Here is a 25,178-nt window from a genome sequence, read left to right as displayed (position 1 = left end):
TCATCCTACAAGGGACAGTGTCTCATGTTCTGGGGTGTTCCAGGGAGCCAGTGTGGTTGCATTTTTCTTGCAGATCCATCTGTGCAAATTCGGGCATTTCTCAGGGTGTAACTTCTCCTTGTTGAAAGCAGAACAATTCTTGCCATCTCCAGTTCCATTTACCATCACCCTAAAGAGAAAACAAAAGCTGCTCACTGAGAGGTTAGCTCAGAATTTGGTACTGAATAAAAAGACAGGGAGGAGGAAAACAAGGTTTTTTACTTTTGTGTGTGTTTTTTTTTTTCTTATGTGGCTAGACTGGCATATGCAGGCTCATTGCAATTCATTTGATTGGACAGAAGGGATTTTCACAGGGATTCACGGAGAGCAGACACTGGTAGGTGGAATTCAGAGGTCCTCATTTCCATGAACATTACCAACAAGAAGAGGAAAATCATTGCACAAAGGAGAAATGGTGAGTCTTAATAGTGAAGGGGCAGGGAGGAGTTTTCAGCTACATGAATCCAAATGTCTGATCTTCATGACAGACCAGAGGGCCAACCCAAGTTGTCCCTCTCTCCAATAACATCTGGTTCATACATGGTGGGCTTGAGCCATAACCTGGAGTCCAAGTGAGATCTTCTACTAACAGCAGGTACATCAGGGTTGCTTTCAAGTACTTACAGGCCTTACTTGAAGGACACTAATTGAGGCTGGTGGGACTGTGGTGACCCTGGCCACATAATACATTGGTCAAATATAAACACAGAAAATCCCTATGCACTCAGCACCTTCTTAGGTCAGTGCCATTGCCAGACGTAGTTGAAAATTCTTTCAAGTTACATATTATTTTTGTACATTTTTAAACCATTTGCATAACTGTGCCCCTGCAGTGTCCACTGCACTTCGATCTGTGTCAGTGCAACTTATTCCCCCAGCTTGAATATTCTTACCTTGCCCAAAGCCACCTGATTTCCAAAGAAGAGAATAAAGGGATCATCAGCTTGACTTTGATGCCAAATAAGGTCCTGTCTAGGGAGGAGGCTGCTTTGTGCAGTTGTAACTACACGAGTTTAGCTGCACTAGTACAAACCTCAGGAGTGAAATTCTGATTCCACTGAAGTCAACGGGAGTTTCGCATTGCTGTTGATGTCACAGGGGTGACGATTTCTCCCCACATGGAAGCCCCAAGGTAAACTCCACAAATACAAATCACTTTTCTTTTTCCTCTGGTGCCACGTGGTTACACTAGAGCTGTGTCTAGACTGAAGTGCTTGGTCCTGTACTTTTGTTTCTATAATTTTGAATCAACAATTAATTAGCTTGATGGTACATGCTGATGTGGATACTCCATAAACACTTGTTCTTAGAGTTCAGTATAGAGGGAACAAAGACCAGAAGGAACAAATGTTTGTACAGTGTCTACACTAACATGTATAGTTGTGTAACTTTGTCATAAACAGATAGTTAAGGGTTAATGCCTCTTTTACCTGTAAAAGGTTAAGAAGTTCACCTAGCCTAGCTGACACCTGACCAGAGGAACCAATGGGGGAACAAGATATTTCAAAAGGAAGGAGGGAAGTTTCCTTTGTCTTGGTCAGTTTCAGTTTTGGCCAGAATGGAAAAGATCAAGGAATCAGCCTCTTATCAGAGTAGTAAGTATTAAGGAAGGAAATAAATAGGTTTATGTTTATTTTCTGTTTGTAACTTGTCTTGGCATTAGGGGGATAATCAAATTGGGAATTCTTGTGTGTACTCAGGTTTTTGCCCAGGGGAACATCCTCTGTGTTTTGAATCTGTTGTCTGTGAGATCAGCTTGTATGTTATCTCCCAGAGGGTTTTCTTTTCCTTTCTTTTCTTTAATTAAAAAGTCTTATTTATAAGAACCTGATTGATTTTTCCCTGTGTTAAAATCCAAGGAGATTGGATCTGGACTCACCAGGAATTGGTGGGGGAAAGGAGGGGAGATGGTTAAATTCTCCTTGTGTTAAGATCCAAGGGGTTGGATCGGTGTTCATCAGGAAATTGGTGAAAGAAGTTTCTCAAGACTACCCAGGGAAGGGAGTTAGTACTTGGGAGTGGCGGCAGCAAAACCAGATCGAAGCTGGTAGTTCAGCTTAAGGGTTCACATGCAGGTCCTCATATCTGTACTCTAAAGTCCAGAGTGGGGGTGAAACTTATGACATACTTGAATTCAGTTAATTGGCAATCAATTAACTAAAGTTACAATGTGGCCATAACCTTAGTACAGACAAGCCCTAGAGGTTTTTCATGGGGCTGCTGTACAGACCTAGCAAAACTTCTACAAAATAGCCACAAAACAATCGTGTAGATAGGGCCTAAGCAGCAATGGAATGTAGTGATTTGAAACTGAGGATCAGGCCTTCATGCAGCATCACCAGCACCATTGCTTTCTAAAGACTGTGACTATATGTGGAACAGGTCATACTGGAGACTTTGAAATCTAAGCTGGAGCTAAATATGTGCCTTCGATCACAGTACTAGCTCTGTGCTTTGGGAATTCATTAGCTGGGAGCTGTGGGGTCAGAGCTGTATCTGCATTTATATTAATGTAACTTAACATTTATAGAAAGAAAAATCCACCCACAAGCTCAGCCTGTGCCCTTCTAACTGGGAGTCACCAAGCCACATCCATCTTCCCTCTTTCTCTTGAAAGTTTAATCCAATCCAGAAATATTTCTTTTCTGTTCTGGTTGCTATAAATGCCTGTGGATTAAACAGAAATACATTACACACTGATGGGGCATTTCAGCTCTGCCTCACTCTTCATGCAGTCACATGCTCATTTTGAACTGAGACCGAAATACACGTGAAAGACAAGGACTCAGCCACACCAGTAACTAGTTTGGTTGGAACAGCCCTCGGGCACATGGAAATCCTTATAGCTGCTTTTTCCAAAAGTCTTGCACTTGGGAGAACATAAGAGTCACTTAAAACTGCCAGACTCTGAGTGAACTGCCCTCCCCACAGCATGAAATTCCCATTAACAGTAAAGCAAAGCCTTTCCTGCCTTAGGAGACTGCAAAAAGCTGTTGATCATGCCCCCAACCTCCTCTCAGATCAGAATTTATTTTGCTTTCTACATTTGCACCTGAAGCATCTCCCCATCAGCCTTACACAGACCCAGGGAAGCCCACTGAGTTGGTAGAGGAGCTTTTCGGTAATCGATCAGAGGACTGATCGCAGCCAGAGGGAAGAAAGGCCAGGTCCTGCTCCCTCTTGGTGTCTTCCCAAGTGGGGATCTTGTTTGTGGGGAAGTAAAGGCCCATTCACAGACAGTTTCTCAGGGAGAGCCTGCCTGGTCAGAGGTTCTGATAAAACCTAGGGTATATTTGTACTGTTCAGTCAAGTGTCTGAATGACATGGAGGGTTTGCTGATTGCTGGGTATTGCGTGGGATGTTCCAAGACTTACCATCTCAGCCTCATCTTCAACAACAAGCAGCTGGGATTTCCTGCCTGAACAATTTCGCATACTGGCATCCCAGATCCCCGACTGCTCTGAGAAGTAGTAACATCTCCTCCTGTGCAGCATCCACCCTGTGGGGCAGAGCAGACACTCGGTTCTTCCTGGGGGTAGGGGGGTAAAAGAAGAATATTAACCAGCATCACAAATGGTTTAATTACTCCCATCACATATTGTGGGGAAGCAAATAGCTTCCCAGTTGCTAACAGTACATTTTGGAAAATTAAATATTCTTGGTGCAATGTCACAGCTGTCAGTTGCCCTGCATTTTACAGTGTGTCTTATATTCTTCTAATTATCATTGAATCGGTTCAATGATCTTTTAGGGAACCATTGCTAAGAGCAATGTGACGCTGTGCATGCTCCTGCCTCGAACTGTGAAACTGGTGCTTTTGTTTCCTGTGTGCTGCACATTTGCCTTTCTAGGAGCCTGAAGGCAGCAGCTGCCATTTTGTTCTCAGTTACTAAGATGCAGCCTGTGACTGTTCTCGCTTGTTCGGTTGTTTTCCCTTAACCTAAAATACTGATATATATATGATCAAGTGTGTGTATATATATACTTACTTGATCATAAGCCAGTTCGTTTATAATCCCCGAAGATGGATAATTCATAAGCCGATCCTATAATTCAGGGGTCGGCAAACTTTGGCCCCTGGGCCATCAGGGTAAGTCGCTTCTAGCGTCCGCAGGCATGGAGGTAAACCTAAGTAAGTAAAGTGTCCCGGCCTGCCAGCTGTTTACTCTGATGGGCTGGGACAGGAACTGGTGGGGAAATTTTTTTTGGGGGGGAAAGCTGAGGGTCAGGGGAGTAACCCTGTGACCACTCCCCACATCAGCCCACCCCTAGCCCGGTACCCCTGCACTCTCCCCATCCCATCCCTTCTCACTTTACTTGGGGCGGGCCAGGGGAGGATGTTTCTGGCTTGGCTGGAGCTGCTCCGGCAGGCTGGGCAGCGTGGCCGCAGCCTGCTGCAGCAGGCCAGACCGGGCAGCGCTGCTGCAGCATGCTGCAATGGGCCAGGCCAGGAGGCGCGGCCGCAGCATGCTCTGGCAAGCAGGGCCAGATGGTGCAGCCGCAGCCTGCCAGCCCCGGAGCTGAGCTGCTTCGGAGGCTGAGGGGAGAGCAGCGTGGCCTGAAGTGGAGAGACTCTGGCCCTGTCTCTTCCCTTTTGTCTTTGCTGGCTGTGCTGCCTCTCCTTGCTCCTTCTGTTGGGGGGAGTGGCTGTGTCCCACCTCTCCCTCGCTATACCCATTCGTAAGCTGACCCCCTTCTCTGATGCTTCCCTTTTTTGCTAAAAAAATTCAGCCTATGAACAAATATATACAGTAAATCAGTGACCTGAATATTGTCTGCACTTTTGAGTGTGTGTGTAAAAGACAGGATTCTTCTTTTTCTTTGTATCTTAGTAGCTCCTAATGGCTTGAGAAAGGGTCCCTCTGAATTGAAACATCTTCCCTGCCATGAAAATCCTACAATCTAATGTGATGAGGAGAGGATGGGGAACAACAACGAGCTAAGAGCAAGTGATGAAGCAGAGAAGTAGTCTCCTCATTGAAAAAAAGACTAGAAAAGATAAAAATGTCACTTATGGAAATGCGATCAGTTTCCAGTTAAATATAGGAGAGGGAGAATTTGAATAATCTATTCTGAGAGTAAAACAGGCTTCTTATGCCACTATTACTGAAGAGTGTTACAAGAAGAAAAATAGTTTTCCTACCTCTGGTGGGGAAATAACATTAAAAACATGTTTTCCACAGAAACAGGGTACGTAGTAATGAATCTGGTGAAGGCACGGTGGGGCTGTTGTGTTGTGTCAGGCTGCTGAGTTCAGAGCACTGAACCAGGGCTGCGCAGTGCACACACACTCAGGGAGCTGCATGTGTGTTTGCTGGTTGTTGGTGTCTGGCCTGTGAGCCACAGCAGCAGAGCATTAAAGGCACCAGGGTGACGTGGCAAGAAGTGACTCAACTTCTTACTGGTCTGCATAATTGCACCCCAAATGTCACACCCTCCCTTGGTTAGAGAGACACAGAAAATGTACTTCCTTCTAACACAGCCCTTGTCTAGGCAAAGGGGGAACATAGACTTTAACTTGACTGGTTCAACGTGTGTTAAGGGCACTGGGCCTTGTCTAGCCTAGACCTCCAGAGTGTGTTGATTAGCTTGAACATGGTACCAGCGTACTTTAGATCGTAGTCTACAGAAGGCCACAGTGAACAAGTAACTTTATTAGAATAAGGGAAACAGTATTATCCCTAAAACTACATTCATTCTCTTTCTCCTTCACTATAGGAGCTTCAGTTTAGAACCTTCCCTAGCTCACTCCTGCTTGGCTTCCTGCTACAGAATTAAGCAAAATATTTGCATTATAAAAAATATTTAACAACAAATAATATTTATCACCTAATTATAGATCCAGGGCAATAAGGCTACATGTGTCATTTGGTAAAGTGTCCAGGCTGCCAAAGTCCTTCCCTCTCCTTGCAAAAATCCTTGGCCTCTGGGGGTTCTTGAAAACACCAGGAAGCTGTAAGGCAGTGGTTTTCATTTGAGACCTCTCTGGAAATTTTGCAGACTACTTAGACATGGTCTGCGGACCCCCAGGGGTCCATGGACCACAGGTTGAGAATCACTGCTCTAAGGTATCTAGTGTCATTTTTAAAACCAGCCCTGGACATTCTAGTTCTATTCCAAGCACAGTGTATGTATCAATAATTATAATTACTAACTAGGAATTCTAAATATCGGTTCAAATATATCTTCAGAGCCAGATTCTGATATTCTTATTCATCCTGAGTAGCACCATCCTCTGTGAGTCATTCCACTGATTTCAACAGGGACTGCTCATACAGTAAAGAAGCTATATTCTGACCCATAACATTTTCAGGCTCTTATAGAAGAGGGGAGTTAAACAGCAGAAGGGAACACACTGCACAGTTACAGAGGGGCTGTAACGCCTCACCCTCTCTATCTTCACACAGATTGTCCATTAATCTACTGATTGCCATCCCTGTGCATGGAGATTCCTCTGAAGATGTAGTGTTTTCAGTGCAGGTTGTCCTGAGCATGGATGGACTCTTACAATTTCCCCTCCAGACTTGAATGCAAAGGAAGATAACATGGTTAACAGCAGCATCAACAATATACAGTCTTGGTATCTGAGGGTCAGAAAACACAGTTGATTTACAGAGAGTATAGTCAGTGAGGAAGGCAGCTTGCAAAGGGACTAAAAGTAGGTTTGTGCCTCTTTTGTTGGGTTATGATATATCAAGAAAGCCTGGTATTTTTTGTCTTTGTTTTTTGTTTACATTTGATTTGTTTTCCCTGCTTGTTTCCTCCATAAGAAATTCAGGTGTTGCCTGCTTTGGTGGAGAATATGTATGGTTATGACACTACGTGTACTACAGCTATTTATCTGATTAATTGAAAAGAGAGATCAATTTGATTCTGACTGTCTAGAATGCAGTTTTTTCTTTTATTAGCCCCCATTTAACCTAAGCACATGAGAGTAAATCTCATTAACAAAAAGATCCAATATCCCAATCTTTAATTTAAAGGATGAGAAGCTACCTTCCTACATAGCAAAGTCAGCACAGAAATCCTGCAGCAAAAACAAGGAAATTAAATTGATAATCCTGATAGTTCTAAGGTAACAAACAAGCAGTAAAAAAACACTACGAACCCTTTCAGGGCTTATAGTTATTTAAATAGTTTAAAAACATACAAAAAATATGTAACTTGAAAAATTATTCAACCAAATCTGCCAATGGCATCACCTAAGAATGTGATGAGTGCTTCGGGATTTTCTGTATTCATATCTGACCAATGAATTATGTGCACTGGGTCTCCGCAGTCCCACCACCCCAATTAGTGTCTATCCAGTGAGCAGGGCTGGCTCCAGGCACCAGTGCAGGAAGCAGGTGCCTGGGCTGGCCAACAGAAAGGGGCGGCATGTCCGGCTCTTCGGCGGCAATTCGGCGGTGGGTCCCTCAGTCTCTCTTGGATCTGCTGCCGAATTGCCACCGAAGACTGAAGCAGCGACAGTACAGCTGCTGCTGATTGTGGCTTTTTACAATTTTTTTTTTTGCTGCTGCTTAAGGCAGTGAAAATACTGGAGCCGGCCCTGCCAGTGAGGCCTGTAATTACTTGAAAGTGACCCTGATGCTGCCTGCTGTTAGAAGATCACACTTGAACTCCAGGTTATGGCTCAAACCCACCTGCAAACTTCCAACGTGTGTGAACCAGATATAATTGGAAAGTGGGACCACTTAAACCAGAGGGTCAACCCATCATGCTTATTTAAACCTCAAAAAGATGTAAAAAGCAGGACAACTCTTTCCCCCTCTTTTGTCTGTCACCTTTAAAGACTTAGTGGGGATGTAGAGTTAAGCTAAAAGGACCTCTTAGACCAAAGAATATAATAGTCATGCTATCAGAGCATTCACAATATTGAAGACTAGTGTCAAGAGAGAGAAGGGGTTTAGTTTTTAACCTCATTCCCCACTATACCCCAAAGCAGAAAGAGACATACCTTTTAAGCTTCACATTCATTAACTGCTGATTCACCAAAGCATTTATGCACGTGCTTAACTTTAATCATACACTAATGCTTCATGGAGGTCAATGGGATTTAAGAATGTGTCTAAAGTTAAGCATTGTGCTTAAGTGCTTTGCTGAACAAGGATGCTTTGTTGGAGCTATTCAGGTGCAGAGAATGGCTACTAGGATGATCCAAGGAATGGAAAACTTACCTTATGAGAGGAGACTCAAAGAGCTTGGCTTGTTTCGCCTAACTAAGTGAAGGCTGAGGGGAGATATAGACTTTAAGGTCAGAAGGGACCATTATGATCATCTAGTCTGACCTCCTGCACAATGCAGGCCACAGAATCTCACCCACCCACTCCTGTAACAAACCCCTAACCTATGTCTGAGTTATTGAAGTCCTCAAATAGTGGTTTGAAGACCTCAAGCTGCAGAGGATCTTCCAGCAAGTGACCCATTCCCCATGCTGCAAAGGAAGGAGAAAAAACTCCAGGGCCTCTGCCAATCTGCCCTGGAGGAAAATTCCTTCCTGACCCCAAATATGGTGACCAGTTAAACCCTGAACATGTGGGCAAGACTCACCAGCCAGCACCCAGGAAAGAATTCTCTGTAGTAACTCATATCCCACACCATCTAACATCCCATCACAGACCACTGGGCATATTTACCAGCTGATAATCAAAGATCAGCTGCCAAATTAATTGCCAAAATTAGGTTATCCCATCATACCATCCCCTCCATAAACTTATCAAGCTTAGTCTTAAAGCCAGATATGTCTTTTGCCCTCACTACTCCCTTGGAAGGCTGTTCCAGAACTTCATTCCTCTAATGGTTAGAAAACTTCATCTAATTTCAAGTCTAAACTTCCTAGTGTCCAGTTTATATCCATTTGTTCTTGTGTCCACATTGGCACTAAGCTTCAATAATTCCTCTCCCTCCCTAAAATTTATCCCTCTGATATATTTATAAAGAGCAATCATATCCCCCCTCAACCTTCTTTTGGTTAGGCTAAACATGCCAAGCTCTTTGAGTCTCCTTTCATAAGACAGGTTTTCCATTCCTAAAATCATCCTACTAGCCCTTCTCTGTGCCTATTCGAGTTTGAATTCATCCTTCTTAAATATGGGAGACCAGAACTGCACACAGTATTCCAGATGAGGTCTCACCAGTGCCTTGTATAACGGAACTAACACCTCCTTATCTTTGCTGGAAATACCTTGCCTGATGCATCCTAAAACCGCATTAGCTTTTTTAACAGCCATATCACATTGGCGGCTCATAGTCATCCTGTGATCAACCAATACTCCGAGGTCCTTCTCTTCCTCTGTTACTTCCAACTGATGTGTCCTCAATTTATAACAATAATTCTAGTTATTAATCCCTAAATGCATGATCTTGCACTTTTTACTATTAAATTTCCTCCTATTACTATTACTCCAGTTTACAAGGTCATCCAGATCTTCCAGTATGATATCCTGGTCCTTCTCTGTGTTAGCAATACCTCCCAGCTTTGTGTCATCCGCAAACTTTATTAGCACATTCCCAGTTTTTGTGCCAAGGTCAGTAATAAAAAAATTAAATAAGATTGGTCCCAAAACTCATCCCTGAGGAACTCCACTACTAACCTTCCAGCCTGACAGGTCACCTTTCAGTATGACCTGTTGTAGTCTCCCCTTTAACCAGTTCCTTATCCACCTTTCAATTTTCATATTGATCCCCATCTTTTCCAATAATTCCCTGTGTGGAACTGTATCAAATACCTTACTGAAATTGAGGTAAATTAGATCCACTGCGTTTCTTCTGTTTAAAAAATCTGTTACCTTCTCCAAGGAGATCAGGTTGGTTTGGCACGATCTACCTTTTGTAAAACCATGTTGTATTTTGTCCCAATTACCACTGACCTCAATATCCTTAACTACTTTCTCCTTCAAAAATTTTTCCAAGACCTTACATACTACAGATGTCAAACTAACAGACCTATAGTTACTCAGATCATTCTTTTCCCCTTTCTTAAAAATAAGGACTATGTTAGCAATTCTCCAGTCGTGCGGTACAACCCCTGAGTTTACTGATTCATTACAAATTCTTGCTAATGGGCTTGCAATTTCATGTGCCAGTTCCTTTAATATTCTTGGATGAAGATTATCTGGGCCCTCCGATTTTGTCCCATTAAACTATTCAAGTTTGGCTTCTACCTCAGATGTGGTAATGTCTACCTCCATGTTCTCATTCCCATTTGTCATCCTACCATTATTCCTAAGATCCTCATTAGACTCATTAAAGACTGAGGCAAAGTATTTGTTTAGATATTGGGCCATGCCTAGATTATCCTTAACCTCCACTCCATCCTCAGTGTTTAGCAGTCCCACTTCTTCTTTCTTTGTTTTCTTCTTATTTATATGGCTATAGAACCTTTTACTATTGGTTTTAATTCTCTTTGCAAGGTCCAACTCTGGATGGCTTTTGGCCTTTCTCACTTTATCCCTACTGTTCTGACCTCAGTAAGATAGCTTTCCTTGCTAATCCTTGCTATCTTCCACTCCTTGTAGGCTTTCTGCTTTTCCTTAATCACCTCTCTGAGATTCTTGGTCTACAACTCCTGCCTATGATTTTTTCAACTACTTGGTGAAGAAATCCATCAGCTATCACATCCAGAAAAATCTGAGCCCTATTATTGCTAGCACTTGTCCTCCAGTCTATATCTGGGAAGTTAAAGTCTCCCATGATCACACAATTCCCGTTAGTGTTTACTTCATTAAAAAAATTAAAAAGGTCTCTATCCATATCCAAATCAAATCCTGGCGGTCTGTAGCACACCCCAAGCACTATCTCAGGGGAGGCTCTAGTAGCTTTCTTTCCCAATGTGATTTTTGCCCAGACAGACTCTGTCTTATCCATTCCATCACTTCTTATTTCTTTACAGTTAATCTCATCATTGATATACAGTGCTGCTCCACCACCATTGCCTTTATTTCTGTCTTTCCTAAACAGCACATAGCCTTCAATGCCTGTACTCCAGTCATGACTACTATTCCACCATGTTTCTGTTATCCCTATAATATCCAGCTTCACTTCCTGTGCCAGTAATGATGGTCCCTTCTGGGCTTAAAGTCTATGAGTCTAATAATCTGCCCAAGAAAATTAAACAAAGAAAACTACCTTATGGTCCAGTGTCACAAAGTCAAGACTGGCAATTTAATCTTATGAATATAGAAATTAAAAAGTTAATTTTCTCATAGGTCAATGAAATCCCCCACAGAGCACATATACAGTATCTCTGATTACTAGAGAGTTTGTTAACTATTCACCTTCATAAATATCCTATGTGTGAAATAATAGTAAATGTCACTGTGGAAACATTAATATTTGAATTTTCTGATTTATGTGTTTAACTTGTTGCCCATAATATTGCATTAATCTCAATTATTTTTTACATGTAATATTCTCTTGGTGAGGTTTAAACATGCACAGAGCTGAATGAATGAAGCAAAAGTTGTCATCTGGAAAGTGGCACTCACAAAAAGTGATTAGAACAGCCAGGAAAACCAGTGAGATAAGCCCCAGGACTAGAGCAACATAGAACCAGCTTGAATACTGGGATCTAGAGCCTGCAAAAAAGAAAACAAAAGGGTTGCTTTGGAGGAAATTGCAATTTAAGCCCTCATATTGCTAGCACGTGCAAGCATTTCCACATTAGCTTCAGATATCGGTCAGTTTCTAACCTGGTGCTGAGATAAAAGTATTTTAGACTGTCAATTTCTAAAAGAAAGGAAACATCTTTATTTATTAGCATTTTACGCCCACTTTGCACAGGTGTAAATGGAGACACAAAGGGCATGATAGGGATAATCAGACTCTGGGAGAAGGACCTTGGAGTGAATGTTTCCCAGGATGACTGGGACCCTGAGGAACTCAGTTGCTTCCTGTGACAGGATCATAGCATTGGCAGCAGAAGGGAATGCTGTAAATGTCACAGATCATAAAATACTATATGAAAATTCATTCAGCCCATATGATGAGGACCATTCACACATAGCTTTCTTCCATGTAGTGGGAAGGGGAAGGGATCAGTTGTTTCTGTGGCACTGTGATTTTTGGCAAGTTGGATGCAGGGCTGGGGGATACATTATTCACGTACCAGTGCCAAACAGATTACCTGAAAAAGGTAACACATCCCCAGGTTGAACCACCCTTCCTATTGTCCCCTCTGGAGAGAATTGCTGCTCTTTTAGCTAAGTCTTAGTAATGAAGTGCCAATGGAACCACACATCCAGAGAGCTAGGGAACGGTGTACAGGTGGGGACAAGGACCACAACCTCTGCTTCAGAGAGAGATCCTGAGATATGCATCAAGTAGTGGGCTCTGGGGAATGAATTCTCTTCTTTTTCCCTTAGGGGTGTAAACTTGCCATCCCACCAATGGGACACCTCAGAAAAATCTCCATGAAAAGTTGCTGTGAAGTTTTCCTCCCCTAATGTCTAACTCTCGTTTCTTCAGAAGGATGTGCTGTGGGGTCACTGTTATTTGGACTGAAAACTGGTTCATATGACTATGTAGAAAGGATAATGGTCTCACCCAAAGTCTTTGTTAAAGTGAAGTTGAGGTTGAAGGTTCATATCAGAGCACTGAGAGTCCTTCACTTAGGACAGAAGAATCCCGTGCACTACTACAGACTAGGGACCGACTGGCTAGACAGCAGTTCTGCAGAAAAGGACATAGGAGTTACAGTGGACGAGAAGCTGGATATGAGGCAACAGTGTGTCCTTGTTGCCAAGATGTCTAACAGCATTTTGGGCTGTATAAGTAGGAGCATTATCAGCAGATCAAGGGATGTGATCATTCCCCTCTATTCGACATTGGTGAGGCCTCCTCTGGAGTACTGTGTCCAGTTTTGGGCCCCACACTACAAGAAGGATGTGGAAAAATTGGAAAGAGTCCAGCAGAGGGCAACAAAAATGATTAGGGGACTGGAGCACATGACTTATGAGAAGAGGCTGAGGGAACTGGGATTATTTAGTGTGACGAAGAGAAGAATGAGGGGGGATTTGATAGCTGTTTTCAACTACCTGAAAGGGGGTTCCAAAGAGGATGATCTAGACTGTTTTCAGTGGTATCAGATGACAGAACAAGGAGTAATGGTCTCAAGTTGCAGTGGTGGAGGTTTAGGTTGGATATTAGGAAAAACTTTTTCACTAGGAGGGTGGTGAAGCACTGGAATGGGTTACCTAGGGAGGTGGTGGAATCTCCTTCTTTAGAGGTTTTTAAGATCAGGCTTGACAAAGCCCTAACTGGGATGATTTAGTTGGGAATTGGTCCTGCTTTGAGCAGGGGGTTGGACTAGATGACCTCCTGAGGTCCCTTCCAACCCTGATATTCTATGATTCCATGATTCTAAAGGGGCACTCACCTCTGAGCAGCTTGGTGTGGTACCATGGGCCCTTTCTCACCCCTGGTGCTCCCTATAGGCTGCAGGAAAACCTTGATGGGTTTTCAGTGGTTTGGCCCTCTGGCCAAGTCACAAAATTGAAATGAACCCCTTGTGGGGTATTAAAGATTCCAGTATACAAGCAGGCTATTTGCCCTCACTAGGATCTTCAACCTGGCTCTGGGTCCTTTAATCGTTCAGGCTTGCAACTAAGCCCTGCCCCCTTCTTGGGGCTTACACTACTTTACCTGTGGTTGATGGAGGAACCCAGGCCACCCATTGCTCTGGTTTCCAGCCCAGGGATCCTACAACCAGCAGCCACATATTGCTCTCCTCAGTCCTTCACTGATGTTTCCTTGGGCCTCTTCCCACCTGGCCTTTTTATCGCCAGCCCTATCTCAGGTCCAGCGTCTCCAGGTCCTTCTCTCTCTGTGATCCCAGCTATGCAAATTCAGCCCAGCATGAATGCTGTCTGATTGCTGGGCTACTCCAGCCAGGTACAAACCCACTCCTTCCCTCCTCCACTTCCAGCCAGCAGCTAAACTGCTAAAGCCAGGCAGCCCTTTTTATTTGGGCCAGCATGGCCCCTGACTGGCTACTGCTAGCCCCTTTTGCCCTTGGAGGACCAGGTCTCTGTTGTTTCCAAAATGGCTGCTTCAGAGAGTCCTCTCTAGGCAAGCTTGTAGGATTCACCTTCACTGCTGTTCTTCTCCCAGCTCACTACTTCTTGAGGCAGGGGTAGTATGGAGTACTGTGGAGGACCCAGCAGGGAGCCACAATGACTGAATACACCCTGTCACAATATGTCCAACTTAAAAGAGTGTTCTAGTTATAACACAAGATTAGAAACCCAGGAAATTCCGGGTTGAGGTTGCATTCCCACAACAGGCCACAGTCACACTCAGATAACCACCAAGTCTCTAACCCTGCCTCCATACAGTGTCACAGTGTAGTATTCTTATAATGTTCACTCTGTAGTTCAGTTTAATGTATTCTGTGGGCCATCTGACCTGCACTCAGTGCTGTTCAGGACAAGGAGGTGGGGTAAAGATGGCTTACAATACATATAGTAGGTGAAACTCTGCATATAAGATGGTCTCACCAGGGTAACTGTGGCCAATCAGGCACTGAGAGTGTTGCTGCAATGGAGCAAATGAGTTGTGACTTTGATAAGGTTGCATAATAAACAAGGTGCTTAGATGTCTAGAGTCTGAACAGCAGTAAACCAAACCCCTGTCCAATACATTATATTGATTGATTTGTGAATGTTCTCATTAAAAATCAGTTTTATTTTAAGGCACTTCCCTTATCCCGTTTCTCAGAAACAGAGCACAAAAGAATTTCAGAAAATCAGAAAATGTCAGTTTAAAATACTTTTAAAACTGCGTTCACTACAGAGCTGTTCCAGGGCTCATTAAGCCAGTGAATAGACATGTCTCCATTTAAAATGTTGAAATAATTTCTGTACATGATTTATAATTCAGAGATTCTCAGCAATATTGTTTTTACAGTTTTCTAACATAATAAAGAATAAATTTCTAATAACTAAAAATGCCACTCCAACAAATACCCAGAATACCAGAAGGGGAAGTCTCTGATCTGCTGGTCCTCTCAGATTTATGATGCACACGCAGTTCAGCATATGTGATCCCTGTAAGGAGCAAGGAAATGCTGGCAATGTTGGATATGTGAACCATTAAACAAAGACATCATTACAAGAATCAGTCTATCTGCAAAGTGCACATGTTCCCTGTGGTGCTAGCTCAGCTTCATTACTGCTAGAAACAATGGGCTAGATTATACCTGAGGCTACACGTCTATGCAGAGGAGTAATGGGGGAGTAAGAATCTGCCTTACATCCCTGTATGAACTACCTGAATCTTGGAACAGGTAGATAAGGTGTGTGTGTGTTGGGGGGGCAGAATGGGTAGATCCTTGGCTCTGTCCACAACAAACTGGCTGACACAGTTGAGTCAACTCAGGGGTAGTCACAAATTGTGCTGGTATACGCCAGCATAAAATTACCACCCCCTTGGAGTAAGGGGGAAGCAGAGAGGGAACTGTGCCTCAGAGATATGTCTGGTTTCAGAGTAGCAGCCATGTTAGTCTGTATCCGCAAAAAGAACAGGAGTACTTGTGGCACCTTAGAGACTAACAAATTTATTTGAGCATAAGCTTTCGTGGGTTACACAACACTTCATCGGATGCATACAGTGGAAAATACAGTAGGAAGATATATATCTATATATACACAGAGAACATGAAACAATGGGTGTTACCATACACACTCTAACGAGAGTGATCAGTTAAGGTGAGCTATTACCAGCAGGAGAGAAAAACCTTTTTGTAGTGGTAATCAAAATGGTCCATTTGCAGCAGCTGACAGGAAGTTGTGAGGAACTGTGTGTGTGTGTGTGTGTGTGTGTGTGTGTGTGTGTGTGTGTGTGTGTGTGTTTGTGTGTGTGAAATAAACATGGGGAAATAGTTTTACTTTGTGTAATGACCCATCCATGCCCAGTCTTTATTTAAGCCTAATTTAATAGTGTCCATTTTGCAAATTAATTCCAATTCAGCAGTCTCTCGTTGGAGTCTGTTTTTGAAGTTTTTTTGTTGTAATATTGTGACTTTTAGGTCTGTAATTGAGTGACCAGGGAGACTGAATTGTTCTCCGACTGGTTTTTGAATGTTATAATTCTTGATGTCTGACTTGTTTGGCCAATGTACGTGGCAGAGGGACATTGCTGGCACATAATGGCATATATCACATTGGTAGATGTGCAGGTGACCAAGCCTCTGATAGTATGGCTGATGTGGTTAGGTCCTATGGTGGTGTCCCCTGAATAGATACATGGACAGAGTTGGCAACAGGCTTTGTTGCAAGGATAGGTTCCTGGGTTAGTGTTTTTGTTGTGTGGACTGTGGTTGCTGGTGAGAATTTGCTTCAGGTTGGGGAGCTGTCTGTAAGCAAGGACTGGCCTGTCTCCCAAGATCTGTGAGAATGATGGATCGTCCTTCAGGATAGATTGTAGATCCTTGATGATGTGCTGGAGAGGTTTTAGTTGGGGACTCAAGGTGACGGCTAGTGGCGTTCTGTTACTTTCTTTGTTGGGTCTGTCCTGTAGTAGGTGACTTCTGGGTACTCTTCTGGCTCTGTCAATCTGTTTCTTCACTTCAGCAGGTTGGTATTGTAGTTGTAAGATCGCTTGATAGAGATCTTGTAGGTGTTTGTCTCTGTCTGAGGGGTTGGAGCAAATGTGGTTGTATTGTAGAGCTTGGCTGTAGATAATGGATCGTGTGGTGTGGTCTGGATGAAAGCTGGAGGCATGTAGGTAAATATAGCAGTCAGTAGGTCTCCAGTATAGGGTGGTGTTTATGTGACTGTCATGGTATAATTCCCCACTCTGAACCTTAGCATCCAAAAGATGGGGTACCAGTATGAATTCCTCTAAGCTCAATTACCAGCTTAGTACTTGTAGCGCTGCCACCAACCAGGAATTCCAGTGCCTGGTACACTCTGGTCCCCCCAAAACCTTGCCCGGGGACCCCCAACACCCAGTCCCTCTGGATCTTAAAACAAGGAAAATAAACCCTTTCCCTCACCGTTACCTCTCCCAGGTTTTCCCTCCCTGGGTTACCCTGGAAGATTACTGTGATTCAAACTCCTTGAATCTTAAAAGAGAGAGGAAAATTTACCTTCCCCCCTCCTTCTCTCTCCCCCTCCCAGACTCTCCCTGAGAGAGAAAGTAATCCTAATACAGAGAGAGAAAATTAACCTTTCTGTCCCCCTTCCCTCCTTTCTCCCCACCAATTCCCTGGTGGATCCAGACCAGTCCCCTGGGGTCTCAGCAGAATAAAAAAACAATCAGGTTCTTAATCAAGAAAAGCTTTTAATTAAAGAAAGAAAAAAACAGTAAAAATTATCTTTGTAAATTTAAGATGGAATATGTTACAGGATCTTTCAGCTATAGACACTGGGAATACCCTCCCAGCCTAAGTATACAAGTACAAATTAAAATCCTTTCAGCAAAATACAATTTGAACTCCTTCCAGCCAAATACACATTTGCAAATAAAGAAAACAAACATAAGCCTAACTTGCCTTATCTACCTAGTACTCACTATTCTGGACATATAAGAGACTGTATCAAAGAGATTGGAGAGAAACCTGGTTGCACATCTGGTCACTCTCAGAACCCAGAAAGAACAACAATCAAACACTAACAGCACACACACAAACTTCCCTCTCTCAAGATTTGAAAGTATCCTGTCCCCTGATTGGTCCTCTGGTCAGGTGACAGCCTGGCTCACTGATCTTGTTAACCCTTTACAGGCAAAAGAGATATGAAGTACTTCTGTTCCATTAACTCTTAGCTATCCGTTTATGACAGTGACCATCACTTATTAGCATTAGTAGTGTCCAGGAAGTGGATTTCTTGTGTGAACTGGTCCAGGCTGAGGTTGATGGTGGAGTGGAAATTGTTGAAATCATGGTGGAATTCCTCAAGGGCTTCTTTTCCATGTGAGACATCATAGCTCCCCGGGCTACTCCTGGTAGTTTATGCACCAACCTTTTTGCAGGGCTATGTCACTAGTGGGTATTAGACACTGAATATTACACTAATCCAATGTCAGGGACTGGATAGATTAGGTAGAGGCGGTCAAACATTGGTTGTCAAAACATTTTTCAGTGAGAAATGGGTTTCTGAAATTTCAGTTTTTGTCAAAAGATTTAAAGTTTCCATTAAAAAATGAATCTCACAAAACTAAATATTTTTCTTTTTTTGCCAAAAAACACCTTCCCCCTCCCCGTCAAAATTGCAAAACATTTTGACAAAAAGTTTTGTTTTCTTTAAAATCTTTTGTGGAAACAAAATACATTTTTTCAACGAGGTCTAATATTATGTCCTGTCCAGGAAAATTCAATACCAAAAAACCCCACGTGATTAGCCCATGGTATCATAAATAATGAGTTTAAATTTGATACTTCTTTAATTCAGTTTTCAGATAGTATATCTAAAGCATTTGCTTCTAATCTGTGTAGACCGAGAGATATCAAATCTTATCATGGGTGATCTCGGTACCTTTTTGCTTTGCTCCTTGTCCCAGCTCCCCGCCCTCTCCCTACACTCCAATTCAGACCTGGATTTGGTGGCAACTATCTTGAAAAGAACCAATAAATATGTACACTTACAACTTGAAACTGTAACTATAAAATGTTATGGAGCATCAAACCCTAACTGTAGAGTCGCCTGAGATATTAGCTGCTAAAACTTGAGCAGGATATTAAAATGGTAGCCAAAATAACTCAACTTTAAAGCATGCATGTACCTCAGTTATTAATCATTATTTCAACATTTTGCTGGGTCACCAGATGTTACCTTGGTAAAACATCTTACTAGTTTTACAGAAGATAATATTTGCATCTTTGCCCCACTCAGGAAAGGGTGAGATATAAGATGAGGCTTGTGTTACTGCTGTCATGGGTAGTTCATGTTTTTTATAAGAATACTGTGAATTTAAAGTGGGATTCCACTTCTGAATAAAAAATGCTGGTTGATGACAAAATGAATTCTTCTTGTTTTTTTTTGCAGAGCCAACACAATTCAGATGGAGATCCTGCTGTTTATTCCTTTCAAGAGACTAGTTAACTAATTCCAATTAATTACACATGTGAAAAGCATTGACTATTATGTGAGTGCATAAGTGTTGCTGAGGGCAGAATTTGATCAGCAGAACTGGTAATGATGCATGAGAAGGAAAGGTAATGATGCATGACCTTCAGATAAGCAGTCTAGCAGTTAGAAAAAACATCCAAGCACATTTGATCTGTAGAGTGTTTAATCTGAACTATTCAGACTTTTTACAAAGGTAAATATCAAAAGAAAAGTATTGGGAAAATGGTTAATAAATGAGGCACATCTACTCTATTTGGTCCCCTGTGCTGTGACTCAGTGGGTATACAGACATTTTGCTGTTTGTTTTATTCTTTCTTAATTGATTAGTCCAATAAAATGTAGAAATATGCACATTTATATTTATTATATATAACTGTAATTAAATAATTTTTCTTTAAAAAAAGTGCAGTTAAGGATGTTTTTCAAATGCTATTGGTCCCAGAAGAATTATACAGATATAATTATTGTACAGAAGAGGTAACTCTGATAGTATTTGCAGGAAGACATTGTTCAAATACATATTTTACTTAAAATCTGAATATTGTTTTATGGTAAAGAAATAATGGAGGCTTGTAAATTTTAACATTCAGTTGCTGTATAAATAGGAAAACTCATTTAACTATATTGACTTAGAAAATCTGTAAATATTAAAAAAAATCCCTCTATCCCCAAATAAATACACATTACTTTTTTTAAATATTAAACACAACTTATCTGGCTGCATGAAAAAAGTGACTCTGTATCATGGAAACAGAATTTTTCCCAGATAAGTTCATTGCCTGTATTTAAAGAAATCTACATAAAAGAACACTGAAGTTAGAATGCGAAGCCCGCAGAAATCAGCAGATGGCGAAGTCCAGGTTACCCCTGCAACCTGAATTCTACCAGCTCCAACATACCCTTATGTGGCATATAAAAGAGCCCTATTTCACCAGATACAGATCTTCACAGATAATATGCCACATATTAAAAGTGAAATTCCACTCAACTTTGTTATACATGCATATGCAAATTCAATGGAGTACTGCAATATTTTTTCTATTAAATGGAAATTTCCAGTCAGTGTATATACAGAAACATGTGGAGTGTCAATGCAACTTTGGCAGATCCTTAGTTTTGTAGATTCATAGATTGTTAGACCAGAAGGTAGCATTATGATCATCTAGGCTCATCTCCTATATAACACTGGCCATATAATTTCACATATTAATTCCTATATCAAAGCCCATATCTTGTGGTTGAGCTAGCATATTTTTAGAAAGACATCCAATCTTGATATAGAGACTTCAAGTGATGGAAAATCCACCACAGCTCTTGGTAAATTGTTTCAATGGTTAACACCCTCACTGTTTAAAATCTGCACCTTATTTCTGGTCTCAATTTAATAAGCTTAAACTTTAAGCCATTGGATCTTGCAGTGCCTTTGTCAGCTACAATAAAGGGCCATCTATTGGCAGAAATCTTCTCCCCATGTACTTGTATACCATGATCAAGTCATGCTTAGCCTTTTCTTCCATAAACTAAGTAGATTGAACTTTCTAAGTGTTTCACTGTAAGGCAGGTTTTCCAGACCTCAGATTATCCTTTTAGTTCTTTTCTTAACACTTTCCAATTTTTCAACATTCTTCTTAAAATGTGGATGTCAGAACTGGACACTGTATTCCGGTAATGGTCTTACCAATGCTGTAAAAAGAGATAATATTGGTTCTCAACTTCTACTCAACATTCCCCTGCTTACACATCCAAGAATAGTGTTGGTCCTCTTAGTGACAGCATCTCACTGGATGCTCATGTTCAGCTAGTTATCTACCATTACCTGTATAAGTCTTTCTCAGAGTCACTACTTTCCATAATTTTGTTAGTCTCTAAGGTGCCACAAGTACTTCTTGTTCTTTTTGCTGATACAGACTAACACTATATAACTCTGAAACCTGTCATCCTGAAGGGTGAGCTACATTATTTGTTCCTAAATGTATGACTTTGTATTTGACTGTATTAAACACATGAGCCCAGATAAAGGTATTTAGGTGCCTAATTCCCACAGATTTCAATGGGAATTAGAAACATCTAAATATCCTTTAGGCTATTGGCCACATTGTTCGAATGCATCCAGCTTATCAAGTGATCCAGATCAGTTTTTAATTATGAGGACAGTTATTAGTCACCGTTCCACAAATGTGTGTCACTCGCAACCTTTACCAGAAATGATTTTATGTTTTCTCCCAGATCATTGACAAATATATTGAACAGCACTGTGCCAAGAACAGATCTTTGGGGCACTTCACTAGAACCCTCCCCCACCTTGGATTATCATATAGCAAAAAACACCATGCATACAGAAAACATTTTTTAAAACCCTCATAACTTGGCCAAACCCAAACCAATTTTTATCAAACAGCTATGTCCCTTCCAAATTTCAGGTTTCCTCCATCTTCTAATGAGTCACAAGAGGTGTTTAAAAAATTTATTTGCAGAAAATCTCCATTTTCTTCCACCTTTTTTGCACTTAAAAATGGTTCACCTCTTTTCTTTTTTTTTTTTTTTTTGAAACTTTCAAAAAATTTTCCTTCTTGACTGAGAGCTTGTGTACCAAATGTCAGCCATATATTAAAACTTTAGGGTAGGGATAATTGAACTTAGTAGCACACATTTTAATTCAAATATATATTCAATGGATTCAGAATTGGCTAACAGAAAGATCTCTAAAAGTATTTGTAAATGGGGAATGACCATCAAATGGAAGTGTTCTGCAAGACTGGTACTGACACTATTCAATATTTTTATCAATGACTTAGAAGTAAAATTGAGGGAATGGTAAATAATGATGAAGCAGTCATACAGAGTGATCTGGATTGCTTAGCAAAATAAATGTGTTTTAGTACACTCAAATGCAAGTTCATAAATCTAGGAACAAAGAATATAGTTCATACTCACTCAGCAATTCTGAAAAAGATTTAGGGGTCAGTAGACAAGCAACTCAACATGAGCTCCCAGTGCAATGCAATGGGGGAAAGGACTAATACTATCCTTGCATGTATAAACTGGGGAGTATTGAGTAGGAATAAGGAGGTGACTTTACCTCTGAGTACAGGGTTGGGAAGATCACCGTTGGAATACTGCATCTAGTTCTGGTGTCCACATTATAAAAAGGATATCGAAAAATTGTAGAGGATGCAGAGAAGAGCCACAAAAATGATTCAAGGGCTGGAGAAAATGCTTTACAATTAGAAACTTAAAGAGCTCTATCTGTTCTTCTCACAAAGAAGACTGAGAGGTGACTTGATTACAATGTATAAGAACTTTTATAGGAGGAAAACATTAAAGGGCTCCTTAATTTAGCAAAGAAAGGCATAACAGGAACCAATGGCTGGAAGCTGAAGCCAGAAAAAGTTAAATTGGAAATAAGGCCCAATTTTTTGTAACAGTAAGGGCAAATAATCACTAGAACAAACTACTAATGGAAGTAGTGGATTCTCCAGCTTTTTCTTCCTGTGAAAACTGGATGCCTTTTGGTAGACAAGGAGTTATTCAGCTCCATAGAGGAGTAACTGATTGAAATTCTGTGGGTTATGTTATATAAGAAGTCAGACTAATAATAATAACCTAGCCTTGTAGCATATATTATCGCTTTTCTAATTGTACATGCAATTAAGATAAATAAATGAAATGAAATTTAAATTATGAGAAATAGTTTTTGTAAATATATATCAGAATATTGTTTCTACCATTCAGGTACATTAAATCAGAGCTCAACAATCAAGAATCAAACTAGATAGTAAATATATTATTTATTCTAATAATACAGACTGTAAAATGATTACATCGTTGGTTGCTAATATAATTAATTAATAGCTATTGTACCCTGAAAACATTATGAAATAACCAACTTACTCTGAACACTATGTATTTCATATTTACTTTTAATCATTGTAACATATGTTAGTGGCAGTCCATAATTTTCACAAAATGTACTGAAGAATGAATTCATCAGTTGTTTTCAAGTGCTGGGAATATTATTCACAAAGAAATATTGTCAAAGTCAGCTCTTTCCCCCTAATATCCACTTAAACTTTTGTCTTTTATGATAAGCATATGATATGTTAACAGATTTGATAGTTTGGTTATGGGAAAGTCATTATTTAAAAAACAAATATAAAAGAACTGTGGTCAAATGGGGTCCATTTGGTGCCTTCCTTGCAGCAGCAGTGGCTGAACTTTCAACTTTTTGTGATTTTGGGGGGATTGTATGCAACTATTTTGCAAGAATTAGCACATTGCAGACATGCTCAAATGCAATAATTGGCTTTTCAGGCTAGCTAATTGTTCAGATCATGGCTTACTTAAGCCATAGTAACCCTCTGATCAGACTACGACATTTAAAAAATAAACTATTGTTATAATTTAGCAAAAAGTATATTTTATTCTGTTATTAGAAACTCTGGGCCAGATCCTCAGCGGGGGTAAATGAGCACAACAACACTGATTTCATCAAAGCTTTGCTGATTGATATCGTCTAAGGATCAGGCACACTGTGTGTGCAATTTTGTCCTCATATACATTGGCTTCACTGACAAAATGTCATCACAATTATTTAAAGTTTTTTGAAATGGCATCTTTTAAAGAAAAGACAACATGAAAATATGAATCTGATATCTATTAAGAATATTTTACCTGGATTCGAAGTCGGAGGAGCAATACTTGATCTTTCTCTGGGTAAAAACTTTACATCTGTGTATGTGACCTGGTTTGCCATTGGTGCTAAAAGTCTGTCTGAGTGTTGGAAAGAGCTGCTTAAGAGAGTGGGTTATATCCTGCATTAAGCTCACGTGCCTACACACACACACACACACACACACACACACACAGCATGATGGGTTTCGGGAAGATTAAAAAAAAGTTATTTCTGTTAAATGTGGCTTCACGGCTTCCTCTCACTGGGCACTGTTCAGCCATCATTCTGCCTTTTGCAATGTGAGATCATGCCTTTAGGATAAAACATAAATGACTAAAAGTAGAAAAGGTTTTGGGTGTGGGGGGGGGTTAATCTTGGGGAAACACTTTTTTTTGTCACAATGTAATAAATTGTCTGAGGGCTTGTCTACCCAAGAAAGGACTTGTCTACACACAAAAGTAGTACCACTTTAATTATATTATATACATAAAACTACAACGCCCCAAGGATAGATGCAGTTATATAGGTATAAAAGTGTTCTATATTGGTATAGATATTCCCATTCAGGAAAGTGAATAAACTATACCAGTATAAGGCACTTTTAAACTGAGGCAGGGTGGGAGGGTGAGGGCGAGGGGACCGCAAGCAGAAGGCATGGGGAGGAATCCCAACTTGCTCTGGCCTAGGCTCCCACAAAAGCTTAATCTGCCTCTGCTTGTATCTGTTCCTACTCAATTTAAATGATCCCAAATAAACAATTAAACTGAACTAAGAGTGTCCACGCAGTATTTTGCGCTAGTTTAATTAAATTAGTTTAAAATCAAATCTTTCTTTAAACCAATGCAGTACTGCACATCAACAAATCCTAAGATTCTGTAGAATTTCAACGTTTTGTGTTACAGAAAACCAGTATTGTATGATGAAATACTGGGAAATAATCTAGAACTATATTATCAGGGAATCATAGACTTTAAGGTCAGAAGGGACCATTATGATCATCTAGTCTGACCTCCTGCACAATGCAGGCTACAGAATCTCACCCACCCAATCCTGTGTCAAACCTGTGTCTGAGCCACTGAAGTCCTCAAATAATGGTTTAAAGACTTGAAGGTGCAGAGAATCTTCCAGCAAGTGACCTGTGCCCCATGCTGCAGAGGAAGGTGAAAAAATCCCAGGGCCTCTGCCAATCTGCCCTGGAGGATAATTCCTTCCTGACCCCAAATATGGCGATCAGCTAAACCCTGAGCAGGTGGGCAAGACTCACCAGCCAGACACCCAGGAAAGAATTCTCTGTAGTAACTCAGATCCCACCGCATCTAACATCCCATCACAAGCCATAGGGCATATTTACCGCTAATAGTCATAGACTAATTAATTGCCAAAATAGGTTATCCCATCAT

General features: G+C 41.0%; 1 protein-coding gene across 1 annotated transcript; it reads right to left on the bottom strand.

Moving 5' to 3' along the window:
- On the bottom strand, positions 1-23,859 carry LOC127046948 (killer cell lectin-like receptor subfamily B member 1B allele C). Its single transcript, XM_050944667.1, has 7 exons — positions 23,778-23,859; positions 15,012-15,083; positions 11,526-11,615; positions 6,428-6,562; positions 3,414-3,568; positions 2,588-2,706; positions 1-169 (listed from the first exon to the last, which is right to left on the bottom strand). Exons 1-7 carry the CDS (start codon positions 23,857-23,859, stop codon positions 1-3), a joined length of 822 nt encoding a protein of 273 aa, XP_050800624.1.
- Positions 23,860-25,178: the final 1,319 nt, after the last annotated feature.

Source organism: Gopherus flavomarginatus, chromosome 1 (genome assembly GCF_025201925.1).
Source record: "Gopherus flavomarginatus isolate rGopFla2 chromosome 1, rGopFla2.mat.asm, whole genome shotgun sequence".
NCBI classification, from domain to species: Eukaryota; Metazoa; Chordata; order Testudines; family Testudinidae; genus Gopherus; species Gopherus flavomarginatus.
The sequence above is the reverse complement of the archived record's forward strand: the minus strand, read 5'-3'. Positions and strand labels throughout refer to the sequence as shown.

Coding starts and splice junctions, on each gene's coding strand:
- LOC127046948 (XM_050944667.1), bottom strand. CDS start 23,859: ATGGCAAACCAGGTCACATACACAGATGTAAAGTTTTTACCCAGAGAA. Junction 3,569..6,427: donor TCTGTGTGAAGATAGAGAGG/GTGAGGCGTTAC, acceptor CCCTACCCCCAG/GAAGAACCGAGTGTCTGCTC. Junction 170..2,587: donor GAAGGGCACAGGCTGAGCTT/GTGGGTGGATTT, acceptor TTTTCTCTTTAG/GGTGATGGTAAATGGAACTG.